Source organism: Scylla paramamosain, chromosome 18, assembly GCF_035594125.1.
Source record: "Scylla paramamosain isolate STU-SP2022 chromosome 18, ASM3559412v1, whole genome shotgun sequence".
NCBI classification, from domain to species: Eukaryota; Metazoa; Arthropoda; class Malacostraca; order Decapoda; family Portunidae; genus Scylla; species Scylla paramamosain.
Window position 1 is genome coordinate 4,655,001 of NC_087168.1, and position 23,862 is coordinate 4,678,862.

Genomic DNA, 23,862 nt, shown 5'->3' on the forward strand with positions numbered 1-23,862 from the left:
GTGTTTTGCTGTAGCCATGTTTCTGTAACTGCAATGACTTCAGGTGGTTTAGGTAAACAATTTAGAAAAGACTTCAGTATATCAAAGTTTTTCTGTAAAGATCTAATGTTGATATGTATAACACTGATGTAGTTGTTAGCTAATGGGTTTAAAGCTGAAGTGTATTCTTCAAAGTTGTAATACTTAGGTAAACAGTTGATGTCTTGATGTCCTGCAATTTTTTTAATTTGACTTAATTCTAGGTTGAAAGTGTTAGTTGTGTTATTAATGAGATTATCATCATATAATGAATTATATAAATTTTCCATAAAGTAATACTAAAGAACAAACAAACAAACAAGCAAATAATAGAAAAAAGATAGAACAACAAAGCATATATGGCTCCTAAGGTATGCCAAAGAAAATAAGTAGATGGGCTCATGAATCAGATGGAATAAGTGCCATCTTAAGAGGCAAATCAAATGATGTGATAATTGTAGTATTAGGGACATAATCAATATCAACAGTTATAAATAGTAGTAGTGATAGTGGTGGCAATAATAGTAGTTATAGTAGTAGTAGTAGTAGTAGTAGTAGTAGTAGTAGTAGTAGTAGTAGTAGTAGTAAGAGGATTAGTAGTATAAGGAACAGTAGTAGTAGTAGTAAGAGGATTAGTAGTATAAGGAACAGTAGTAGTAGTCGTGCAAGTTAATGTATTAACAATATTAGCTATAGTAATCATAGTAGTAGTTGTAGTAGCAGGATTAATAGCGGTAGTAGTGGTGTTAACAGTATAATGTAGTAATAATAACGGTAGCGGTTAGTAGCAGTAGCAAGTAGTAGTAGTGGTGGTATTAATAGCAATGGTGGTAGTAGTATTAGTGATAGTAGTAGTAGTAGTAGTAGTAGTAGTAGTAGTAGTAGTAGTAGTTGCAGCAGCAATAGTATTATTGATGTTATTAATAGTAGCAGTAGTAATTTTAGTAATAAAAGTAGGAGAAACCATTCAACATAAACAAGCAGTTATATTAATTTACTTTCACATCTAAGTGGTTGTTACTCCTTTCAGTGCTGGGTACTTATCTAGAAAGTCTGTAAGTGCTGCTTCAGTAGTGATGACATGTTTTTGATTAGAAATTCGAAGCTTCACATATATCCTACCATCCTGTGTATAGCACTGTTGAAAGATTTGCCTATGTTGTTTTCTTATATCCCATACTTTTTTAAATAGTAACCGGCGTTTGGGTGTCAAGCTTTCATTGATATATAAGTTTGGCTTAACTGTTACACATGCACTCATTATGTCATATTTCTGTTGTCTACTGTGCAGTTTAACAATGATTGGTCTTATGGAGTTTTGGGTATTCCTTGAGCCAAGCCTATGTGCTACATTTATGTCTTTATTTTCAATACTTATATGGAGGTTATCTTTAATTGTTCTTATTGTTTTTTTTCTGTGGTGTTTTCATTCTGCTCCTCCACTGGCAAGTTTGGCCCACTAATAATGAGAGTATCCCGTCTTTCATACAGATTCACTTCTTCAATTTCATTTTCTAATTCTGCAATTTTGTTTTCAAGTTGAACAATGTGATTTTGCATCTTTTCTATTGTCTGGTCTTTCTGATTAATTAGGATCTGCACAGCTTTCACAATGGTGTTAACAATAGTTTTACCTTCCTCTGATATGGTGGCAGTGTCAGCGGTAACGAGACTCAGAAGGTCGGCGGGTGAGGTACACACAGGATTAGTCACGTTGGTAGTGGTCAGCACTGATGGCGCAGAAGGGGTAGGTGAGGAAACCACTGGAGGAGCTGCTGGCCCAGTAGACGTGCTCTGCTGGGCTGTCTGACCGGCCGCCTGGTTATGCTGTCCTCTTGTCTTTGTCATCTTGTTGCTGTTGGAATATCACTAACACAGAATATTGTCGCAAGTAATCCTAAACCACAGGTTGAAATAGTGAGGGTCGTTCACTGTTGTTGATGACGTCACAGTAATGGGGAGCGGATCCAAATGTTACAAGCTACGTATTTCGTATATATTAGAGAGAGAGAGAGAGAGAGAGAGAGAGAGAGAGAGAGAGAGAGAGAGAGAGAGAGAGAGAGAGAGAGAGAGGATGAAAATGAAGATGAAGATGATGAGGAATAAGAGACTGCAAAGGGTGGAAGTGGAGGAGGAAAGAAGAGGAGGAGCAGGAGGAGGAGGAGGAGGAGGAGGAGGAGGAGGAGGAGGAGGAGCTCTGCGGTAGATAAGACGGTGAGTTGAGCTGATTGCCTCTTACGTACATGCTGGTATTGTGTGTGTGTGTGTGTGTGTGTGTGTAAAGGTGTGTGACATTCCGTTAGTTCTTGTTAGTTTCGGTAAAAGGATATGTCTTTTTGTCTCTGTCTCCTTGCTTGTCAGTTGGTGTGTGTGTGTGTGTGTGTGTGTGTGTAATAATAATAATAATAATAATAAACGGTTTATTCTTTAGGCAGTCAACAAACTGAAAATGTACATTGGGGGTGGGGAAATACTTGACATTGTGTGTGTGTGTGTGTGTGTGTGTGTGTGTGTGTGTGTGTGTGTGTGTGTGTGTGTGTTGCTCTTCTTGTTTCTCTTGTCTCTTGTCAGAAAGTGAACATAAATATCTGGAAAAGAAGGAAAGTATTTCACTCCTATTACACAAACACTTCCTCTCGGCACATCGTCTCTCTCTCTCTCTCTCTCTCTCTCTCTCTCTCTCTCTCTCTCTCTCTCTCTCTGTGAATGGAGTGTGGAAGGTGGGTGGAGAGATAGGTGGATGGAGAGATGTTTTATCCTGTTCTGTTTTTGTCTTCACCTTTTCTGGTACACGTTCATCCTCTTCAGAAATTAAGTGGATTTTATGTTGCACTTGGAAGTCTCCTTCTTGTGTTCACTGTACTATTAGGCATCCTTATTTTAAATACTTGGTTAAATGTATATATATTTTTTTTCCATTTCTTCTTTCTCCGCTCTTCTTTTCATGGTAATTACTTTCATTTTTGGCTCGTATGAAGAACTGCAGGACACAAAAATGAGCGTACCACGTTGTAATTCGATTTAAGATTTTGTTGTTACCTGTATCCCTTTTCCTTAGTCTTGTTGTTTTTGTGTAGGAAGGAAGCCAACACACCTCCAGTCGCTAAGAGTGGGCTTCAGATTAGAAAGACGCAGCAATGACTGTACCACGTCACCGCAAGATTTATTTTACTGAGGTTATCTTTCTTCTCATATTGTAAATTTGCTCCTTGTTCTCCTCTGCGAAGGGAGCCAGCTCAGTATGAAGGGTTCATGTAAAGGGCCTTACAGGATGTCTACAACGCTAAATTTATTCAACATCTTTAAAATTAGGTTATATATATATATATATATATATATATATATATATATATATATATATATATATATATATATATATATATATATATATATATATATATATATATATATATATATATTTTTTTTTTTTTGTTAATCTTACCTTTCTTCACTTGTTATTAATCAACTTCATGTTCTCCCCCTTTGCAAAGAATACCAACACATTACTGGAAATGGTATAGAGAGTATAAATGACATAAAAATGATCTTGCACTTTTGTAGAATTTTTGTTTGTGCTTTCATCTTTCTTCTCTTATTGATGATCCGCTTCTTGTTCTCCTCCTCTTGGAATAATATCAACACACTACTGGAATTTATAAAGAGAGAATAAAGGACGCAGAAATAACTCTAACACGTTGCTAGATCTTGCCTTTCTTCGTTGTTCTTATCGCTGTCTTCTTTTTAATCTGCTTTTTTGTTCTCCTCTACTAGGAAAGCCGACACGCTGCTTGTGTTAATACAGAGTACATGAAGAACGGAAAGCAATCGTGGCACTTGACTAGAATATACTTTTTGCTGTTGTTCTTATCCTACTTCTTCTTCTTCTTCTTCTTCTTCTTTTTTGTTAATGTGTTTCTCGTTGTCCTCCTTTACGAAGAAAATGAACACACTTCTCTGATTGACACAGAGGATGCCAGAGTACAAAGAGGATGCACCAGTTACAGTAACACATCACTACTTTGCTGCAGTTCTGTTTTTGTCTTGATTTTTAGTCTGTTTCTTCTCCTCCATTAGGAAAGCCAACACACTGCCTCGGTTAATGTAGAGTAAGTATATGACACAACAATAACAGTGCCACTCAATAAGTAGATTTTGCTTTGTTTTTACCTTTCCTCACTACACTGGTTAATACACAGAACGAATAGAATACAACAATAACATTACAACTTAATTAGACTCTGCTTTGTACTCATCTTTCCTCTCTTCTTGCTCATCCTTCTTCTCTCACTGCTAATTCACTTCTTGTTCTCCACGAAGGAAGCCAACACACTACACTGCTTAATAAAGAGTACGTAGAGAGCGACGCAATGACCGTTCCGCTTCACAACCCACCAGGCAGACTCACCCAACTGACCCCCGCACTCCTGGCCGCTCTGAGAGACGAGAAAATGTCTCCAGAGAGCAGCGCCGTTGAGGAGAATTTGATATTAACTTTAGCCAAACCCACGAAGACCCGCGGAAAACTTCTGATATTGCCTTCCCTTCGCTTGAAACGGGAAGGGTACGCGCGTGGAGACAGATTTACCTCCCTTGGCTTGCTGTTTGTGTAGCTCAGTGGTTCCCAAACTTTTGCAGGCTGGCGCCCCCTTGGCTCCCCGGTGAATTCCTAGCGCCCCCCCCCCACACACACAGACACATATGGAAACAAACACCTCGCCACCCACACAATGACACACGCACGAACACGCACATACGCACACACACACACACACACACACACACACACACACACACTCATGCACACACAGGTACAAAGTCATATACATTCGTAACAATATATACCAGTGAATGCACCACCCTAACCACCAGCTCCCTTAAGCATCACCAAATACTCCTGTGAAGAGTGGTGCAAGCATGTGCAAGGACAGCCTTAGCACAGTAACACTTCCAAATTAAATTTAATGGTGAAACCCTTTGGCGTCCTTCCATGATATCTTTATTATATGATAAAAATCTGAACATTACAAGCTTGAAATTACAAACCTGAGCTTTTGCTTTTGTAGTCATATGCTGTCGGATCTGACTGAGCCAGAGCGGCGTGCGGTAACCGGACCCTGATGCGTCGTCCACTGACTCGTCCTGCTGCTGCACGTGTTGTGTACAAATCGTCAAACAAACGTTCGAACTTCTGACTTCGACTTCGGACTGCCGTCCCCCTACCGCCCCCTTCTTCCTCACCGCCCCCCCAGATCTTTCCACCGCCCCCAGGGGGGCGGTACCGCCCACTTTGGGAACCGCTGGTGTAGCTCTGTGTCTTTTGATCGTTTATATGTGTGTTTATTTATTCCTTGTTATATTTTGGGTTCGTAGCCGCCGTGGTACAGTGGTACCGCGCGTGCTTTGGGGGCCAAGTGGTCATCAGGCGCACGGGTTCGAATCCTGGCTACGGTACGAGGGTAAGAAGGGCATCCACTCGGGGGAACGGTTCCCAAATCAAAAAGTCCTTCATCAGGAGGCACCGAGGCGTCTCAGCCCTGACAGCCTAGGGAAAAACTACACGAAAAACATAAAAAAAAAAAAAAAAGTTTCATTACGCAAGTATGTTTTTTTTCTCGTTTTTTTTTTGTTTAAGTTGTTTGTTTTAGTTGTTGTTTTTTTCTTTTTTTTTCTAAGTGTTTGAATGTGTTTGTTTTAGAAAGTTTGGATGGTTGGCGTTTAGGTTCAGTTTAGAGGGACTGGGTGGCTGGTGTTTGAGTTTCATTTGGAAGATTTGGATGGATGCTCCTCGGGGGTGTCTTTGTGGAGGCATTTACACTTAACAAGGATTGAGTGGTCAGCATGGAGTCATAGTTTTAAACTACTGAATGGTCGATCTCTAAGTATATTCCTCGGAAATTTTAATTATCTATTTTTTTAATACTTGCGGGCATAATCGAAACTGGGAAACCTTTTTTTTTTTTATTCCTCTTCTCTCTTTTCGAATCGTTTATCTCCATTTAGAACCCGAAGCAAATAAATAGATAAATCCAATTACTAGGTCACAGAGAGGTCATTAACCCCATCAGGTCACGTGGTCCTGATTACTCTTAAGGAGCAGCAGATGACATCATTCTCTTAACATGCCGTCGTCAGTTTGTGCGTCATCAGATGAAGGTCTCCAGGTACTTGTTAGGTCACTTTGCTCCTCCCTCCCTGATGACAAGAGAATATTATATATATATATATATATATATATATATATATATATATATATATATATATATATATATATATATATATATATATATATATATATATATATATATATATATATATATATATATATATATATATATATTGTTTTCCTTTATCCTTCCTTCTTTGCTTCCTTTTTTTTACTCTTGGTTTTCGGTTACCACGTTATTTTTACCTCCCTTTTTTCTGGCTCTCTTTCTCTCTTCTTTTTTTCGATTTTGAAGCTTATTTAATTTTCATTATCTATCCTCTTTCCTTCCTTCTCTCGATTTTCGTTTGTTCTGTTCTTTTATCTCTTTTGTTTGTTCCTTCTCCCTTCTTTATCTTGATTTATCTTCTTCCTCTATCCTTCTTTCTCCTTCCTTTGTGTAGATTTTCGTTTATCTTATTATTCAATCTTCCTTCTCCATCTTTCTTCCTTCTTTTCTCTACGTTTTCCATTTATTCCATTACATTATCTTCCTTTGTCTCTCCTCCCTTCCCTCTTCCCTCTCTAGATTTTCTTTCCTCTTTCACCTTTCTCTTTCCTCCATCTTTGACTGTTACCTCCTCTTCTCTGCCTTTCCCTCTAATTTCTCTCTCTTCCCAGTTCTACATTTCATTCTGTTCATTTCCTGTTAGCACCTGGGACCCTCTTCTCTTCTCTCTCTCTCTCTCTCTCTCTCTCTCTCTCTCTCTCTCTCTCTCTCTCTCTCTCTCTCTCTCTCTCTCTCTCTCTCTCTCTCTTCCTATTTTGTCTCTATTACGTTTCTTCCTCCTCCTCCATCCACCGTCTCACTTCCATCGTCCCTCATTTTTCTTTTCTTTTTTCTTTTCTTTTTCTTCTTTTTTTCACGTTTTTCTTTCCTCCATTCACTGTGTCTATTTCTAGCCCTTCATTCTTGTCTTCTATCCTTCTTTTTGTTTTTTTTTCTTTTCCCTCTTACATATTTGCCTTTTCTATATTTTCCATATTCCAATTTTACCTTCCTTTCTTTCCTTTTTATTCATCTTTTATATCTTTTTTTTTATTTTTTTATCCTATTCTTCCTCCTCACTTTTCCTTTCACTTACTGCTCTTCTTTGTCCCTTCCACCTCTTACAACTTTCTGTCCTTCCTCCTCCTCCTCCTCCTCCTCCTCCCACTTTCTAGAACCCTCCACTTCTCCACTCCCGCCTCCCTTTCAACTCTTCCTCCTCCATTTGTCCCTCCCTTTCTCTTCACTTCCCCGAGTTTTGTCGGGTAGTGGACGTGTTGGTGTTGTTATTGTCGTTTTTGATATGTTAAGTGATCCCTGAGTGACTCTTTTTTCCTTGTGGTGCGTGGAAGAACACAACACTTCTCATTTTTTCTCTTTTTTTTTTTTTTTTTTCTCCGTTACCAGGGAGTTGCTGGGTTACATTTCCTGACAATATTTTTTGCTCTCATGCTTATTTGTCTTGTCTCTTGTTTGCCGTTTGGTGTTCAGTGTTTTCTCTCATCCAGCGTCTCCTTTAATTTAGTCTGTACTAAGCAAAACACTTCATTTTACAAGCTTTATATGCTTTTTATTTATTTTTTTTTTTTGACCTCTTCATGTCTCTGATCAAAAAATACGGAAAGCAAAATGAAAACAACAAAATATCCTTCATTCTCGCTTTCATGAACTTGGAGAAGAAAAGTTTACACAGTTTCCTAAAGCCTGTCGAGGGAAAGGGGAGCAGTTACGTGACAAGGAGGCCTTTTCTTAGGCTGGACCGCATTCCATAGCAACACAGCAGAACACGCCACGCCCACACCAGCACAGCAACATGCTGCGCTGCCCATCTAGTCACTCTTGTCACACTGAGGTAGAGAGGCACCAACGATACCCGAGAGGAGACTTTTGCCGTCAGCCCCACTCTTCACCACCACTCTGGGCACCAGCACGTCTCAGTCAATCAGCGCCCAAGCTCAAGCAGTAACAATAAAACACAACGTACATGTCTTCCATGGCACAGTGATGAGCGAGCACTCTGTGAGCAGACACACAGCATTGCGTCAATTCAGTTTAGTCGTTCATGTGTTGGTCGAGAGTGTAGCCTTCTTATCAACACTGCCTGGTGTTCCTTTTAGTCTGTATCTGTTGGTTATACTCTTTCAGTGTCTTTCCCTCTTATTCCACATTTAACACACTATTGTCTTAGTCTCTTTCACTTTTTTTTTTTCCAGTAAATAGGACTTCATCAATTACACTATCTTCTTCCTCTGTATATCGTCTTTGTAACTATCAATTTTATTGCGATCTGCATAAGCTGGACACTAAGAAAGTCGGGGTGTGCACGCTTGCCGCATTCCCTATCGCCCCATCACAAAGACACCGCACATTTGTTGTCACGGTCTAAAATGGCTGAGTCCGAGCAGGAAAGCCACGACGCCACAGCCTCAAGAGAACATCGCGATACGCAGTAGTGCTTACTGGTGCATACAAAACATACACATTTATTAGAAGTAAAGTATATATTGTACATCGTCATATTTGTTCATTTTACGAATACCAAATCTTACATTAATTCCCCTCCCCCGCAAAAAAAAAGGTAGATAAGGCTTGTAATTACGGAGGATGTGTTTTAGAGGGAATACAGAGATATTCTACGTAAAAGTAGTAGTAGTAGTAGTAGTAGTAGTAGTGGCAGAGCAGCAGCACCAGCAGCAGGAGTAATGACGATAATGATAATAATAATAATAATAATAATAATAATAATAATAATAATAATAATAACAGATAAAACATTATTTCGAGCAAAGTTTTCACGGAGGAGTCTTCATGCTCGTCATTCTCACAAAAGAGCTGACATATCCTCACTATTACCACTGCATCACCGTCTTCTGCCGCTCTCTCCGCCTCCAGTTAGTGAGGGAGTGAGCAGAGTGACCCTTCAGGCACCACGGGACAGGAGCACCGTTGGGAAGATTAGTGTTTTTATGCTATATTTGTTACTGCGCCACATCTGTACCCTTTTTTCTTTACATGTCAAAAAACTTGCCATTTTTCCTTGCTAATGATGATAATGAGGATGATGATATGATGATGATGATAGCGATGATAAAGAGGAGGAGGCAAAGGAGGGGTAGGAGGAGGAAGGGCATTAGAAGAGTGTAAGGAATAGCAGGAGGAAGAGGAGGAGGGCAAGAAGGAGAGAAATCATGAAAAAAAGGCAAAAATGAAGAATCAAAGGAGAAAGAGCAGGAGGAAGGGAAAAGATAAGGAGAAAGAGAGAGAGAGAGAGAGAGAGAGAGAGAGAGAGAGAGAGAGAGAGAGAGAGAGAGAGAGAGAGAGAGAGAGAGAGAGAGAGAGATAATAAAAAGAAAAGAAGAAAAAGGATGATAGGAATGTGAAAGCGAGGTAAAGGCAGAAAGATGAAAGGAAGATGAGGAGGATAAAGAAGAGGAAGAGAAGGAAGAGGAAAAAAAAAGGAAAAGGAGATAAGAAGAGTATTTTCCATGATAAGTCCCGCACCTTCTCCCTGATGAATGACCCGCACTTCTTACCCCGAACTGTCCCCTTTTCTTCTGTCTGTCTGTCTATCTGTTTATCCATCTATCTGTCTTTATGTTTATTTGTCTGTTTGTCTGTCTATCTCTCAGCTTGTCTATATATGTTTGTCTCTGTCCCTTGGTCTGTCTCTCTGTCTTTCTGTCTGTTTGTCTGTCTGTCTCTGTCACTCCGTCTCTCTCTCTCTCTCTCTCTCTCTCTCTCTCTCTCTCTCTCTCTCTCTCTCTCTCTCTCTCTCCGCATCCATCTTTCCCAAAATAAAATAACTCGTATCATAGCACGTATAAACTAACACACACACACACACACACACACACACACACACACACACACACACACACACACACTCCTTCATCCATTCCATACTCTCATCGTCTCCCGCCTCGCAATGGTCTCTTTCTGCGCCTCTTCCTCACACATTCGTCTCCTCCTTTGTCCTTGCGGTGTGTTCGGGCCCGAGTACTTCCTGGGGAACTGGAGTGCTTGAGGGCAGGTGTAAGAACCCACTCTCTTTTTATGTGTTTGCAAGAGTATGAAAAGAGGATGAGGGTAGCGGATGAATGTGTGTGTGTGTGTGTGTGTGTGTGTGTGTGTGTGTGTGTGTGTGTGTGTGTGTGTGTGTGTGTGTGTGCGTGCGTGCGCGTGCGTGCGTGCGTACGTACGGACCGCGCGCCCCTGTAATGAGTTTTTTGTGTGGGATCTCAAATTCAGCCCAGATTTAAGAAAATGTGTTTACGTAACACTTTTTAATGAGGTTGTTAGTAAAGTAAGAGGTGTTATGCATATAACAAGAATTTACTTTACATGTTGAGAGTTTTGTTTATAAATCATTCATCACACTGTCATCGTCACTGCCAGACCGTTAGTGGCGGCAGAGTGTCAGGCACTAGTGCAGTAGTTCCCAACCCAAGAGGGGAAAATATAGGACCCACAAGCTGAGGCACAGACTGCCATGTATTGGACTTCACGCAGCTTGTTGCAGATTGTACGGTTTCTTATTGCTTTCTTGATATGCAAACTTTTCATGTCCAGCACAAAAACTTTACAGTTACCTACAAGGATAAGAATGAATTAGAAGAGTAGGTTTTCCAGTATCTAGCCTTTGAAATGTTCAGAGGTGGCTGTTGAACGAAAGAAAAAGTGCCAGAGCAGACCAGTGTGTGAGCAAAGACCCGCATGGCATAAGCACTGGAAAGAATGACCATGATCGCCGCTCCGTGACTGATCTGGTTTTGACGGCGTGACTCGGTTTAATATCTATAGTCTGCGTCGCCAGTAACACACTCCTGCACTTCTTGGCGATATTTTCCTCCTTGCTTAGTTATGTTTCTCTACCTGTATCTTTGTAACAGTCTCCTTTACTCCCTGCCTTTATCTTTCTCCAGTATCTTTGCAACACACTTACACGGCTTGTCTGTATCCCACTCCTTGGCTTTGTTCTTCTCACTGTATCTTTAGAATACACTCTCCGCTTCTTGCCTGTATCTTCGTCTCTGGTATGCTGTGTTATAATTGTATCTCTGGAAGATTCCTATGCCATCAGTCTGTATCTCACTGTATCTTAGTAAGGCATTTCTCACTTCTTGCCTGTATGTTTTGTTCCTTTAACTGTTTCTCTGAAACATACTCCTTCAATCCCTTTCTGTGTCTCCTCCCCTGGACGCGTTCGTATCCCTGTACCACGAAGCTCACGGTCTTTCCTCTCACCACATGACTAAGATATTCGGCTTCATTGCTCAAGTCTTCCCTTACGGTCGTCTTGCGTTAACATTACTTCGATACCCCCACGTCACGGCCCTAAATCACTGTTATATATAGCTCCACCACCTCCCTCCCACATTTTTCACTGTAGGCAGGTGGAAAGAGACAAATAGACAGGGCTGGGCAGGGCGAGGGAGGCACACGTGTAGGTAAGGACAGGAGATGTTAGAACATCGGGACACGAGTCAATAAATACACACACATTACCATATTCACCAGGTGTTTTGTTCCCCGCAGCCACGCGTCTCCTCCCCGACCAGTCCTCGCCCCTGGAGTTCTCGGCGCCCTGCTACTGTGCCGCCCTGCCCGAGGACAGCCCCTTGGCGGCCGTGGTAGGCACCCTCACCGCCACACACACGCATGGTGAGTACCACTTGAACATAGATCTTATCATTCATATATATATATATATATATATATATATATATATATATATATATATATATATATATATATATATATATATATATATATATATATATATATATATATATATATATATATATATATATATATATATATATATATATATATATATATATATATATATATATATATATATTTTGTTGCCAAGGGCAACAAAAATCCCCTACCCTTCCCCCCCCAAAAAAAAGCCCACTGAGATGCCGGTCCCTGAACAGGGTCCCTGAACAGGGTCCCTGAACAGGGTCCGAAGCGGTAGTCAAAAATTGAAGGATAACTAATTCTCTATTTTTTTAAACGGCAAGAGCCCCGAAGAGTTTCTTCATGAGAAGTATTGAAAGTACGACTTTTCAAGGCTACCGTCCCTCTATCTACGGACGCTACATCGACGATATTTTTGTCAGAGTAAAGGACATGTAAGAACTACTAAACTTCAAGCAACGCCTCACCTGCTCTTCTGGCCTCAATTTTACATTTGAAAAAGCTACTTAAGGCCGTCTTCCCTTCCTTGATGTCCTAGTGTCCGCCTGCAACTCTGGTTTCAAGATAACAGTTTACGTGACAGAAACCAACAAAGGACTCTGCCTCAACGGTAACAGCGAGTGCCCAGAACGCTACCTTCGCTCCACGATCAGCACTTACATCCGCCGAGCACTTTCCCACTGCTCTTCGTGGAAAAGCCTCCACTGAGAACTGGAGAGGCTCAGCCAGATCCTCGTCAACAACGGGTACAGAAACAGCGACATCATCGCAGCAATAAATCGTGCTGTAGACAAGAGGTACTGCCAGCTAGAGAAAAACACCACAGGTAGAGAAAATATCAAGTTATACTACAGAAGCTTCATGTCACAAGACTACAAGGCAGAAGAAAGAATAATAATAGACTCCTTCAATCATACTACTGCTACATAAGCGTCAAACCTGTAGATCCAGAAAAAAAAAAAAAACGACTCCAGCTCACCATCTACTACAAAAGCATGAAAACATCATATCTACTAATCAGGAATCAACCCACGCAGACAAGGACAGCTTTGCAGCAAGACCACGTCATCTACGAGCACACGTGCACTTTAGAGGGCTGCGGACCTCAATCTTATATCGGGATGACGCGGACTACACTGTCGAGGAGCCTTACCTGTCATCTACAAGACGGAGCAATCAAGAATCACTACAGAATCAAACACAGGGCAAATATAACACGAAAGAACCTGGAAGAAGGAACAAAAATTTTAGACAACGAAAGAGAACTACGCCGACCACTGTTCTTAGAAGCCATCTACATTATAAGTTCAGAAACGTCCGTCAACACACAAGCACGGAATTTTCAAGTCCTTCCCACCCTGAAATGCAGAACACGGTAAAACCCTGCGCCCCCGATCAGACAATGAGAACCCACGCCTACTTGCCCTGGACAAGCCGCCGCTTTACCAATTAGAAGCCACGCAAGTTACCCTCACGGAATATAAGGAGGTCTACATGCTGCCTTGCCTCACTTCGCCCGAAGATGTTCCCTTGGCAGGAACGAAACGTCGCATTCAACAGTTTAACTTTTAACAGCTCCTCGGGGCTCTTGCCGCTCAAAAAAGAGAATTAGTTAGATAAATAGGAAAAACACAGCAGAAGCTAAACAAGGCAGAAGTTGCAGTCGCTTACAACCTCGTATGTCTAAAAGAAAATCTATTACCTGGTTACACCAATACATACATACACACACACACACACACACACACACACACACACACACACACATATATATATATATATATATATATATATATATATATATATATATATATATATATATATATATATATATATATATATATATATATATATATATATATGTATGTATGTATGTATTGGTGTAACCAGGAAATAAGAACATAAGAACATAAGAACAAAAGAAATAAGGGAAGCTGCAAGAAGCGACCAGGCTTACACGTGGCAGTCCCTGTATGAAACACTCCTACCTATTTCCATCTGTTATCCCCATCCATAAACTTGTCCAATCTTCTCTTAAAGCTCTCTAGTGTCCTAGCACTAACCACATGATTACTGAGTCCGTTCCACTCATCTACCACTCTATTTGAAAACCAATTTTTTCCTATCTCCTTCCTAAACCTAAATTTTTCAAGCTTGAACCCGTTATTTCTTGTTCTACCCTGGTTGCTGGTCCTAAGAATTTTGCTTACATCTCCCTTGTTATAACCCTTATACCACTTAAAGACTTCTATCAAGTCCCCTCTTAACCTACGTCTCTCTAGAGAATGTAAATTTAACCGCTTCAACCTCGCTTCGTAAGGAATACTCCTCATCCCCTGTATCCTTTTAGTCATTCTCCTCTGTACTGATTCTAATAGACCTATATCTTTCCTGTAATGTGGGGACCAGAACTGCACAGCGTAGTCTAGATGAGGTCTGACCAGCGCCAAGTATAACTTTAATATTACTTCCGGCCTTCTACTTTTAACACTCCTAAAAATGAATCCTAGTACCCTATTTGCCTTGTTTCTGGCTTCTATGCATTGTTTCCCTAGACGGAGTTCAGAGCTAACTATAACCCCTAAATCTTTCTCGTACCCTGTACCTACCAGAGTTTGGGTGTTTAATGTGTACCTATTGTGTGGGTTTCCTCTACCTACGCTAAGCACTTTGCATTTATTGATATCAAATTGCATTTGCCATCTATCCGTCCATTCATTCATTCTATCTAAGTCTGTCTGCAAGGCGATGGCATCCGCTTCTGACCTAATTAATCTACCTATCTTTGTGTCATCCGCAAATTTACTAACATCGCTACTAATTCCACTATCCAAGTCATTGATATATATTAGAAATAATAATGGCCCTAATACTGATCCCTGTGGCACCCCACTAATGACATGACCCCACTCGGATTTCGAGCCGTTTATTAGCACTCTCTGTCGCCTGTTACCAAGCCATGACCCTATCCAATCTAACACCTTCCCATCTATCCCGTGCGCCCTAACCTTTCTCAGGAGCCTTTAATGGGGCACCTTGTCGAATGCTTTACTAAAGTCCAGATATAAGATATCATAACTATCACCATTATCTACTGCCTCGTACACCTTACTGTAAAAACTTAACAAGTTTGTCAGGCAAGACTTCCCCTTCGTGAAGCCATGCTGTGACTGATTTATCAAGTTATGTTTGTCTAAATGTTCCCTAATGTTCCTGGCTATTATTGACTCTAACATTTTACCTACAACTGAAGTTAAGCTGACAGGTCTATAATTAGACGCTAAAGTTTTATCCCCTTTCTTAAAGATGGGTACTACATTAGCCTGCCTCCACATTACTGGTACCTCACCCGACTCCAGTGATTTCCTAAAGACAGAAACTAACGGCTCACTAATAATCTTTTTACATTCCTTCAGTACTCTGGGATATATTTCATCAGGTCCTGGTGACTTGAACTTTTTTAGCCTATCTATCTCCTTCTCCACTATCTCCCTAGTTATGGAAATATCCGTCAGCTTCTCATACTCATCTGCTCTAAACACCTGTTCACTATCTGGCATATCCTGCATGTTTTCCTGAGTGAAGACAGTTAAAAAATAATCATTCAGAAGTTTACTAATCTCCTCCCCAGAACTAACCAGCTCCCCATCTGCAGCCTTTAATGGACATACAGTATCCTTATTTTTCGTCCTGTATACCTGATAATATAATATACCTATATATATATATATATATATATATATATATATATATATATATATATATATATATATATATATATATATATATATATATATATATATATATATATATATATATATATATATATATATATATATATATATATATATATATATATATATATATAATACCTGATAAATAGATTCTCTTTTAGGCATACGAGGTTGTAAGCGACTGCAACTTCTGCATGTGTGTGTGTGTGTGTGTGTGTGTGTGTGTGTGTCAACTACTGCTGCTGCCGCTACTACTACTACTACTACTACTACTACTACTACTACTTCTACTAGTTTTTCCACAGAGAGAGAGAGAGAGAGAGAGAGAGAGAGAGAGAGAGAGAGAGAGAGAGAGAGAGAGAGAGAGAGAGAGAGAGAGAGAGAGAGAGAGAGAGAGAGAGAGAGAGAGAGAGAGAGAGAGAGAGAGAGAGAGAGAGAGAGAGAGAGAGAGAGAGAGAGAGAGAGAGAGAGAGAGAGAGAGAGATTGAAACGCTGATTGGTAATAACACTCAAAAAAAGAGAAAGTTACACTGTCTGGAAAGTTTCATCGTTTCCCATGATTCTGGCGTGGCGCCTGTGTTAGTGACGGAGGTGTGGATCCTGTCCCGTGGTGATGTGATGGTGGTAGTAGTAGTAGTAGTAGTAGTAGTAGTAGTAGTAGTAGTAGTAGTAGTAGCAGCAGTGGTAGTATTAGTTGTAGTAATAGTGGTGGTTGTGGTGATGGTGGTAGTAGTAACAGTAGTAGTAGTAGTAGTAATATTAGTAGTGGTAGTAGTAGTGGTAGTAGTGGTAGTAGTAGTACTAGTAGTAGTACTATTAGTAGTGATAGTACTAGTAGCAGCAGCAGCAGCAGCAGCACCAGTAGTAGTAGTAGTAGTAGTAGTAGTAGTAGTAGAAATAATAGCAACAGCAGCAACAGCAGTAGTAGTAGTAGTAGTAGTACTAGTAGTAGTAGTAGTAGTAGTAACAGCATTAGTAATAGTAGCAGCACAACTGAATTATGCGTATGCGGATGTGAGACAGGAAGCATTCATCCAAGCGCACATGCTGCTAAGTGGCCTTGAGTGCCGCGGACGCTGCCCTTGTCACTCCCTGAGCAATGTGCCGCAGCCCTCACGCAGGGAACAAGGCGGAGCGCGGGAGACTCGCAGGCAGGCTGGAAGGCGGCAGGCGAAATCCCTCAGCTGCCGGCGTGGTGCTGGTTGTGTTCCTTGGAGCAAAGGGAGGAAAAGAAAGCAGAACAAAAATAAACAACGAATGAAGAAGACACTTAAGGGAAACTAGAAGCAGGAGGAGGAGGAGGAGTAGCAAGAGGCGGAGTAAATGGTAGAAGAGGGAAGAAGAAAGAAAGAAAACAAGCAAGGGAAGACAAGGACTAGAAGACTAGAACAAGAAGAAGACCAGAACAGATAAGAAGACAGGAACGAGAAGACGAAGACTAAGAGGAAGAAAAAGAAAAAAAAAACTGAAAACGAAAGGAAGAAAATAGAAGAACAGCAACAAGAACAAGATTTAGAAAAAAAAATCAAGCCCAGGAACACGAGACAAAAAAAAAAAAAAAAATTGGAAGCCACAAGAAAAACCTGTAAGACAAAAAAGATCACTGAAAGACCCAAGAAAAAAACAGGAAGACACAAGGACCACCCTGGAAAACACAAGAACCACCCTGGGAGACACAAGAACCACCCTGGGAGACACAAGAACCACCCTGGGAGACAAGAACCACCCTGGGAGACACAAGAATCACCCTGGGAGACACAAGAACCACCCTGGGAGACACAAGAACCACCCTGGGAGACACAAGAACCACCCTGGGAGACACAAGAACCACCCTGGAAAACACAAAAACCACCCTGGGAGACACAAGAACCACCCTGGGAGACACAAAAACCACCCTGGGAGACACAAGAACCACCCTGGGAGACAAGAACCACACTGGGAGACACAAGAACCACCCTGGGAGACACAAGAACCACCCTGGGAGACACAAGAACCACCCTGGGAGACACAAGAACCACCCTGGGAGACAAGAACCACCCTGGGAGACACAAGAACCACCCTGGGAGACAAGAACCACCCTGGGAGACACAAGAACCACCCTGGGAGACACAAGAACCACCCTGGGAGACACAAGAACCACCCTGGGAGACACAAGAACCACCCTGGGAGACAAGAACCACCCTGGGAGACACAAGAACCACCCTGGGAGACAAGAACCACCCTGAGAGACACAAGAACCACCCTGGGAGACACAAGAACCACCCTGGGAGACACAAGAACCATCGTGGGAGACAAGAACCACCCTGGGAGACACAAGAACCACCCTGGAAGACACAAGAACCACCCTGGGACACAAAAACAACCCTGAGAGACAAGAACCACCCTGGGAAACAAGAACCACCCTGGGAGACAAGTACAACCCTGAGAGACAAGAACCACCCTGGGAAACAAGAACCCTGAGAGACAAGAACCACCCTGGAAGACACAAGAACCACCCTGGGAGACACAAGAACCACCCTGGGAGACACAAGAACCACCCTGGGAGACACAAGAAGCATCCTGGGAGACACAAGAAGCACCTTGGGAGAAACAAGAACCACCCTGGAAGACAAGAACCACCCTGGAAGACAAGAACCATCCATGGAGACACAAGAACCACCCTGAGAGACACAAGAACCACCCTGGGAGATAAGAACCATCCATGGAGACACAAGAACCACCCTGAGAGACACAAGAACCACCCTGGAAGACAAGAACGCATCCATGGAGACACAAGAACCACCCTGGGAGACACAAGAACCACCCTGGGAGACACAAGAAGCACCCTGGGAGACACAAGAACCATCCTGGAAGACAAGAACCACCCTGGGAGACACAAGAACCACCCTGGGAGACAAGAACCACCCTGGAAGACAAGAACCACCCAGGGAGACACAAGAACCACCCTGGGAGACACAAGAACCAACCTAGGAGTGGGAGACACAAGAACCAACCTGGGAGACACAAGAACCACCCTGGGAGACACAAGAACCACCCTGTGAGACACAAGAACCACCCTGGGAGACACAAGAACCACCCTGGGAGACACAAGAACCAACCTGGAAGACACAAGAACCACCCTGGAAGACACAAGAACCACCCTGGGAGACACAAGAATCACCCTGGGAGACACAAGAATCACCCTGGGAGACACAAAAACCACCCTGGGAGACAAGAACCACCCCGGAAGACACAAGAACCACCCTGGGAGACACAAGAATCACCCTGGGAGACACAAGAAGCACCCTGGAAGATGAGCACAACAGAAGGACAACAAAACGAATCAGAAAGAGAGGAAGGACAACAATAAATGAAGACTTGTACCACAAACATCAATTACGAAGACGATAAGAATCTACCACAAAGCGATGAGAGACAAGAAGAGATTATCTAAGGAAGAAAACAAGATCGAGGTGCTCATCACAAGACTGGTAGATGGGCAAACCGAATTACTAGATTATCACAGGAGAGGACGGAAAAAAAAAAAAATAAATAAATAAATTCACACGTGGTTGTTACAAAGTTCATACATATTTTGCGCTTAGATTATTGTGAAAGTAAAAAAAAAATCCTGCAATGACTCATGCGATGTATTACGTTTCGCAAAGATAAGCAAGTAGGAGGAGCAAAGATGGGGAAGTGAAGCTTGAGCCACCCGTACCGAAATGAGGAAAAATTGTTCACTCCACTCCTCGGTCCGCCCCAGCCACCTTGCTCTGTTATGCTGTCTGGCTGTGAGAAGCTGTCCACGGGCGTCCACGTGAAGCGAAGAAAAAAATAAAAATAAAAATAAAAATAAAAGAAAATATAAAGAGAAAAAGAAAAAAACAAAAGTACGAGAGTCTGCCCACAAGAAAAAATGGAAAAAAAAGTAAATATGAAAAATTAAGAAAATAATGGAAGTAGGAAAGAAAAGCACAAGAAGAATGCTATCACGGAAGTGGGAAAAGAAGAGGAAGGATGAGAAAATGACGATGACGCTGATGATGATGATGATGATGATGAGGAGGAGGAGGAGGAGGAGGAGAAAAAGGAAAAGTAGTAGGAAGAGAATGACGATGAAAAAACATGCAAATAGATATTATATAAAACAAAAAGAAAAAGATGAAGAAGAAAATACGTGAAAGAATAAGAGGAGTAAAAGAGGAAAATGAAGAGGAAGGACGGAAAGCAAGAAAGGAGGAAGGAAGGAGCAATACCACTCACTCTCATTCAGCTTCTCAACTCTAGACAAAGCACACAGTCTTCCAACACTACTGCAACCACAGCTCAGTATTCAGAAACGCTCTCTCTTTCACCACGATTATTTTTTAAGGCCGCAGAGATGAGTAGCCGTATTCTCAAGGGTGTTCCTGCTGTTAATAATGTAAAAATCTCATCAACCTATCATTAGAACCAGAAAAACACCCTTGAAGAACCGTATAACTTCAAGTAGTATAATGTTTCGAGTGTAGTGCAGGTGCGGTGCAGAAGTTTCTCAGAATATGGTTCATAGTTCGAATTCACACCGCCAGCCGAGCCGTGGCACATGTTTCCTTAGCCATTAAGCACTCTGAGACATTTCCTCTTCCTCTACAGCTGCCTCCAAAACATTATACGGACCAGAAATTGCAAAATCTAGTTTTTTTTTTTTTTTTATCGCCCTTTTTCTTGTAAGTGCTTATAAAGATTTCATACATTGTTCTTAGCGTTGTGATTACTGTTACCTATCGCGGTGAGAGCGTGAAGGCGTCATGGCGAGTGTATGGAGTTAGCCAGACTTAACGCAGAGTGTAGCCTGGGGAGGAGGAAGAGGAGGAGTACAAAGGAATACAAAGGAAAGCCAAACACCAACAAATCTTAAAGTCCTTGCAAGACGGAGGAAGAAGAAGAGGAGGAGGAGGAGGAGGAAGATTAGAAGAGGGAATGAGAAATGAAGGAGCAAGTAATGGAGACAGGGAGGAAGAAAAGGAGGAGAGGAAAGAAAAAAAGGTGATAATGATGGTGGTGGTGGTGATGGTGGTGGTGGTGATGATGATGATGATTACGAAGAGGAAGATTAGGAGGAGGAGGAGGAAGCGGAAAGAACATAAACTAAAAGAGGATGAAGTGAAAGAAGTAGGAAAAGAAAGTAAGAGAAGAAGAAGAAGAAGAAGAAGAAGAAGAAGATTAAACGTAAAGAAAGTCGAGGAGGAATAAAAGGTGGAGAAGGAAGCAAGAGAAGATGTGGATGAGCAGAAGGAGAAGGAAGAGGAAGAGGATAAGAAGGAGGAGGAGGAGGACAAACAAACAGCAGAGTACTCAGGATCTTGTGTGGCCATTTGGGAACTAATTATAGATAACTACTTGATGCAGAGATAGGATAATGCAGCAGGAGAAGGAGGAGCGGGGGGAGGAGCAGAAGGTGGAGGAGGAAGAAAAAGAGAAAAAAGAGGAGGGGAAGGAGGGAGACGAGGAACATAACCAAAAACCAATGGAGAGAAGAAATAATGGAATCAGGAAACAAAAATTTGACGAGAGCACAGTAAAGAGAATATATATATATATATTCTATATATATATATATATATATATATATATATATATATATATATATATATATATATATATATATATATATATATATATATATATATATATATATATATATATATATATATATATATATATATATATATATATATATATATATATATATATATATATATATATATATATATATATATATATATATATATATATATATATATATATATATATATATATATATATATATATATATATATATATATATATATATATATATATATATATATATATATATATATATATATATATATATATATATATATATATATATATATATATATATATATATATATATATATATATATATATATATATATATATATATATATATATATATATATATATATATATATACAAAGAACAAAACTCCACCACGAATTGAAAATGTAAAAGAAAATAAATGAAAAAAAATATAAAAGAAAGGAAACTGATGAGGTAAAAACAAGAAAATGATAAAAAAAGAGAGAAAGAGACAGAAAAGCAAAATCTATGAAAAAAAAGGACGAGGACGACATGAACGAGAGAAAACACGAAAATAGGAAAAGGAAGAGAAAAAGATAAGGAAAACTGAAAAAAAGGCTGGAGTGAATGGAGGGTGTACGAGAAGGAGGATAACAGCAGTAGCAGCAGCAGCAGCAGCAGCAGCAGCAGCAGCAGCAGGCTCAGTAATGTATAAAAGAAAGGCTCCAGGGCGTGACGCTAATCTGGACCACCCTGGATTTGCCCCCTGAGCTGGAAAGAGGCGGGCGAGGCGTGAGAGCCAGCCACCACCCTGCAGTCACCAGCCACCACCCACCTGCCACCAGCCACGACGGGAAAGAGTGTACATATTGGAAACACACTCTCCTTAGACGTAGGTGAAGAGAGGATCTGACAGAAGTCTTTAAGTGGTATGAAAATATAAGAAAGGTGACAAACAAAATCCTCAGGGCAAGAAATAACGTGGTTCAAGCTTGACAAAGTTAGATTTAAACATGGAACGACTTCCGCCTCGCCATGCTGAAGTTTGAATGGTTTCGGTACCGCGTGTTTTCTGGTGATGAACTCGTTACCTGGAGAGACCACTGATTTGTGAATGCCGTCTGTCCATGCCAAGTCTTTAATGTAATGGCTATTTCCTAGAAACAACAACAAGAGAGGCAAGAAGTAACGGATTCAAGCTTGGTAAAGTTAGATTTAAAAGAGTGCAATGTAGAAACTAGTTCTCCGATAGAGTGTTAGGTGAATAGAATAGGTTCAGATTGGTAGAGTTGAGTCATTAGGGAGATTTAAAAAAAATAAAAATTAGACATTTATGGGTGGACGTAACAGATCGGAATAGGTAGGCAAGTTTCATACACAGGAGCTGCCACGTGTACTGGAAGGCCTGGTGGATTCTTGCGGCTTCTCTTATGTCCTTTTGTTGTTGAACCAGGAATGCTTATCTACTCCCCATTACTACTGGTAAACTTTGTGTGGGGGGAACGGGATACAAAAAGAACAAGGCTTCCTCCACCTGCCCATCCTTTCACCCACCACCACCACCACCACCACCACCGTAGGACTGATATTACATTGTGAACAGCAACATTTGGAAGGGAATACACTTTGTCACAGAGCAGTTCTTTCACGTGGTGTGTGTGTGTGTGTGTGTGTGTGTGTGTGTGTGTGTGTGTGTGTGTGTGTGTGTGTGTGTGTGTCCTTGTCTGTCTGTCTCGTCATGTTACTTCCTCACCGTTCACACAATATTACTTCTTTCCATAAATTTTTACCTTCCCTCTTCCCCTTCCGTCCCCACCACTTCCTCCTCCTCTTTCTCATTCTACTCCTCCTCTGCAGAATATATTTAAGCCTCCAGTCCTCCAATCTTTCCTCCACCACTTCCTTCCCTTCTCAGTCTTTCCTTTCCGCTCAAACTCACCGGCTCTTAACCCTTTCACAAATCACAGCACTGAACCGGCATTAAAGAAAAGATAAAAAAAAAAAAAGAAGATTTATCCAGTGTCTAGCCAGTACTACAACGTTCAGTGGTTATAAAACTAAAAGAGAGGTTTCCAAGGAGGTTTAGCGGTAAGGAAAGTACCAAGGAGCAGTGAAATGTTAAGACTACAGCCTCCACCCAACGCTCACCGCCACCTTCTCTCCGTGTCACCGCATCCTCTCCTTACCCAGTATAACGTTCAGAGGTGGCTGTGGCAGTAAAGAGAGGTTTCCAGGGAGGTTTGGGATTAGGGAAAGAGACCAATAACAGTGAAAGCGGTATTTAAGACTAAAGCTTCTACCCAACGCTCACTGCCGCCTTCTCTCTCGCCAGTGTAACCTTCAGAAGTGACTGTGGAACTAAAAACGTGCGTCCACAGAGGTTAGGGTAGAGGATAAATGCATTAGAGCAGTGAAAGGATCTTGAGACTACAGCTGATACCCGCCCTTCACCGCCACCTTCTTTCTCTCGCCAGGCGCTGAGATCAAGTACAGCATCACGGGCGGCAACGTTGGGGGCCTCTTCACCATCGACCAGCGCTCCGGCACCGTTACGCTGGCCGTCGCCCTGGACCACGAGCTCACTCACCAGGTAGGGGCGCCACGCGGGGTGAATCAGTGCAGTTCGCCCAGAGTGGAGTTCTTGAAAT

General features: G+C 41.3%; 1 protein-coding gene across 1 annotated transcript in view; it reads left to right on the forward strand.

The window, feature by feature from the left end:
• LOC135108962 (uncharacterized) overlaps positions 1–23,862 on the forward strand; it is a 55,201-nt gene that overhangs the window by 9,804 nt on the left and 21,535 nt on the right. Inside the window, exons 4-5 of the mRNA XM_064019863.1 lie at positions 11,745–11,870; positions 23,689–23,804. Of these exons, the coding sequence (XP_063875933.1) occupies positions 11,745–11,870; positions 23,689–23,804 (242 nt within the window). The remainder of the gene's footprint in view (positions 1–11,744; positions 11,871–23,688; positions 23,805–23,862) is intronic.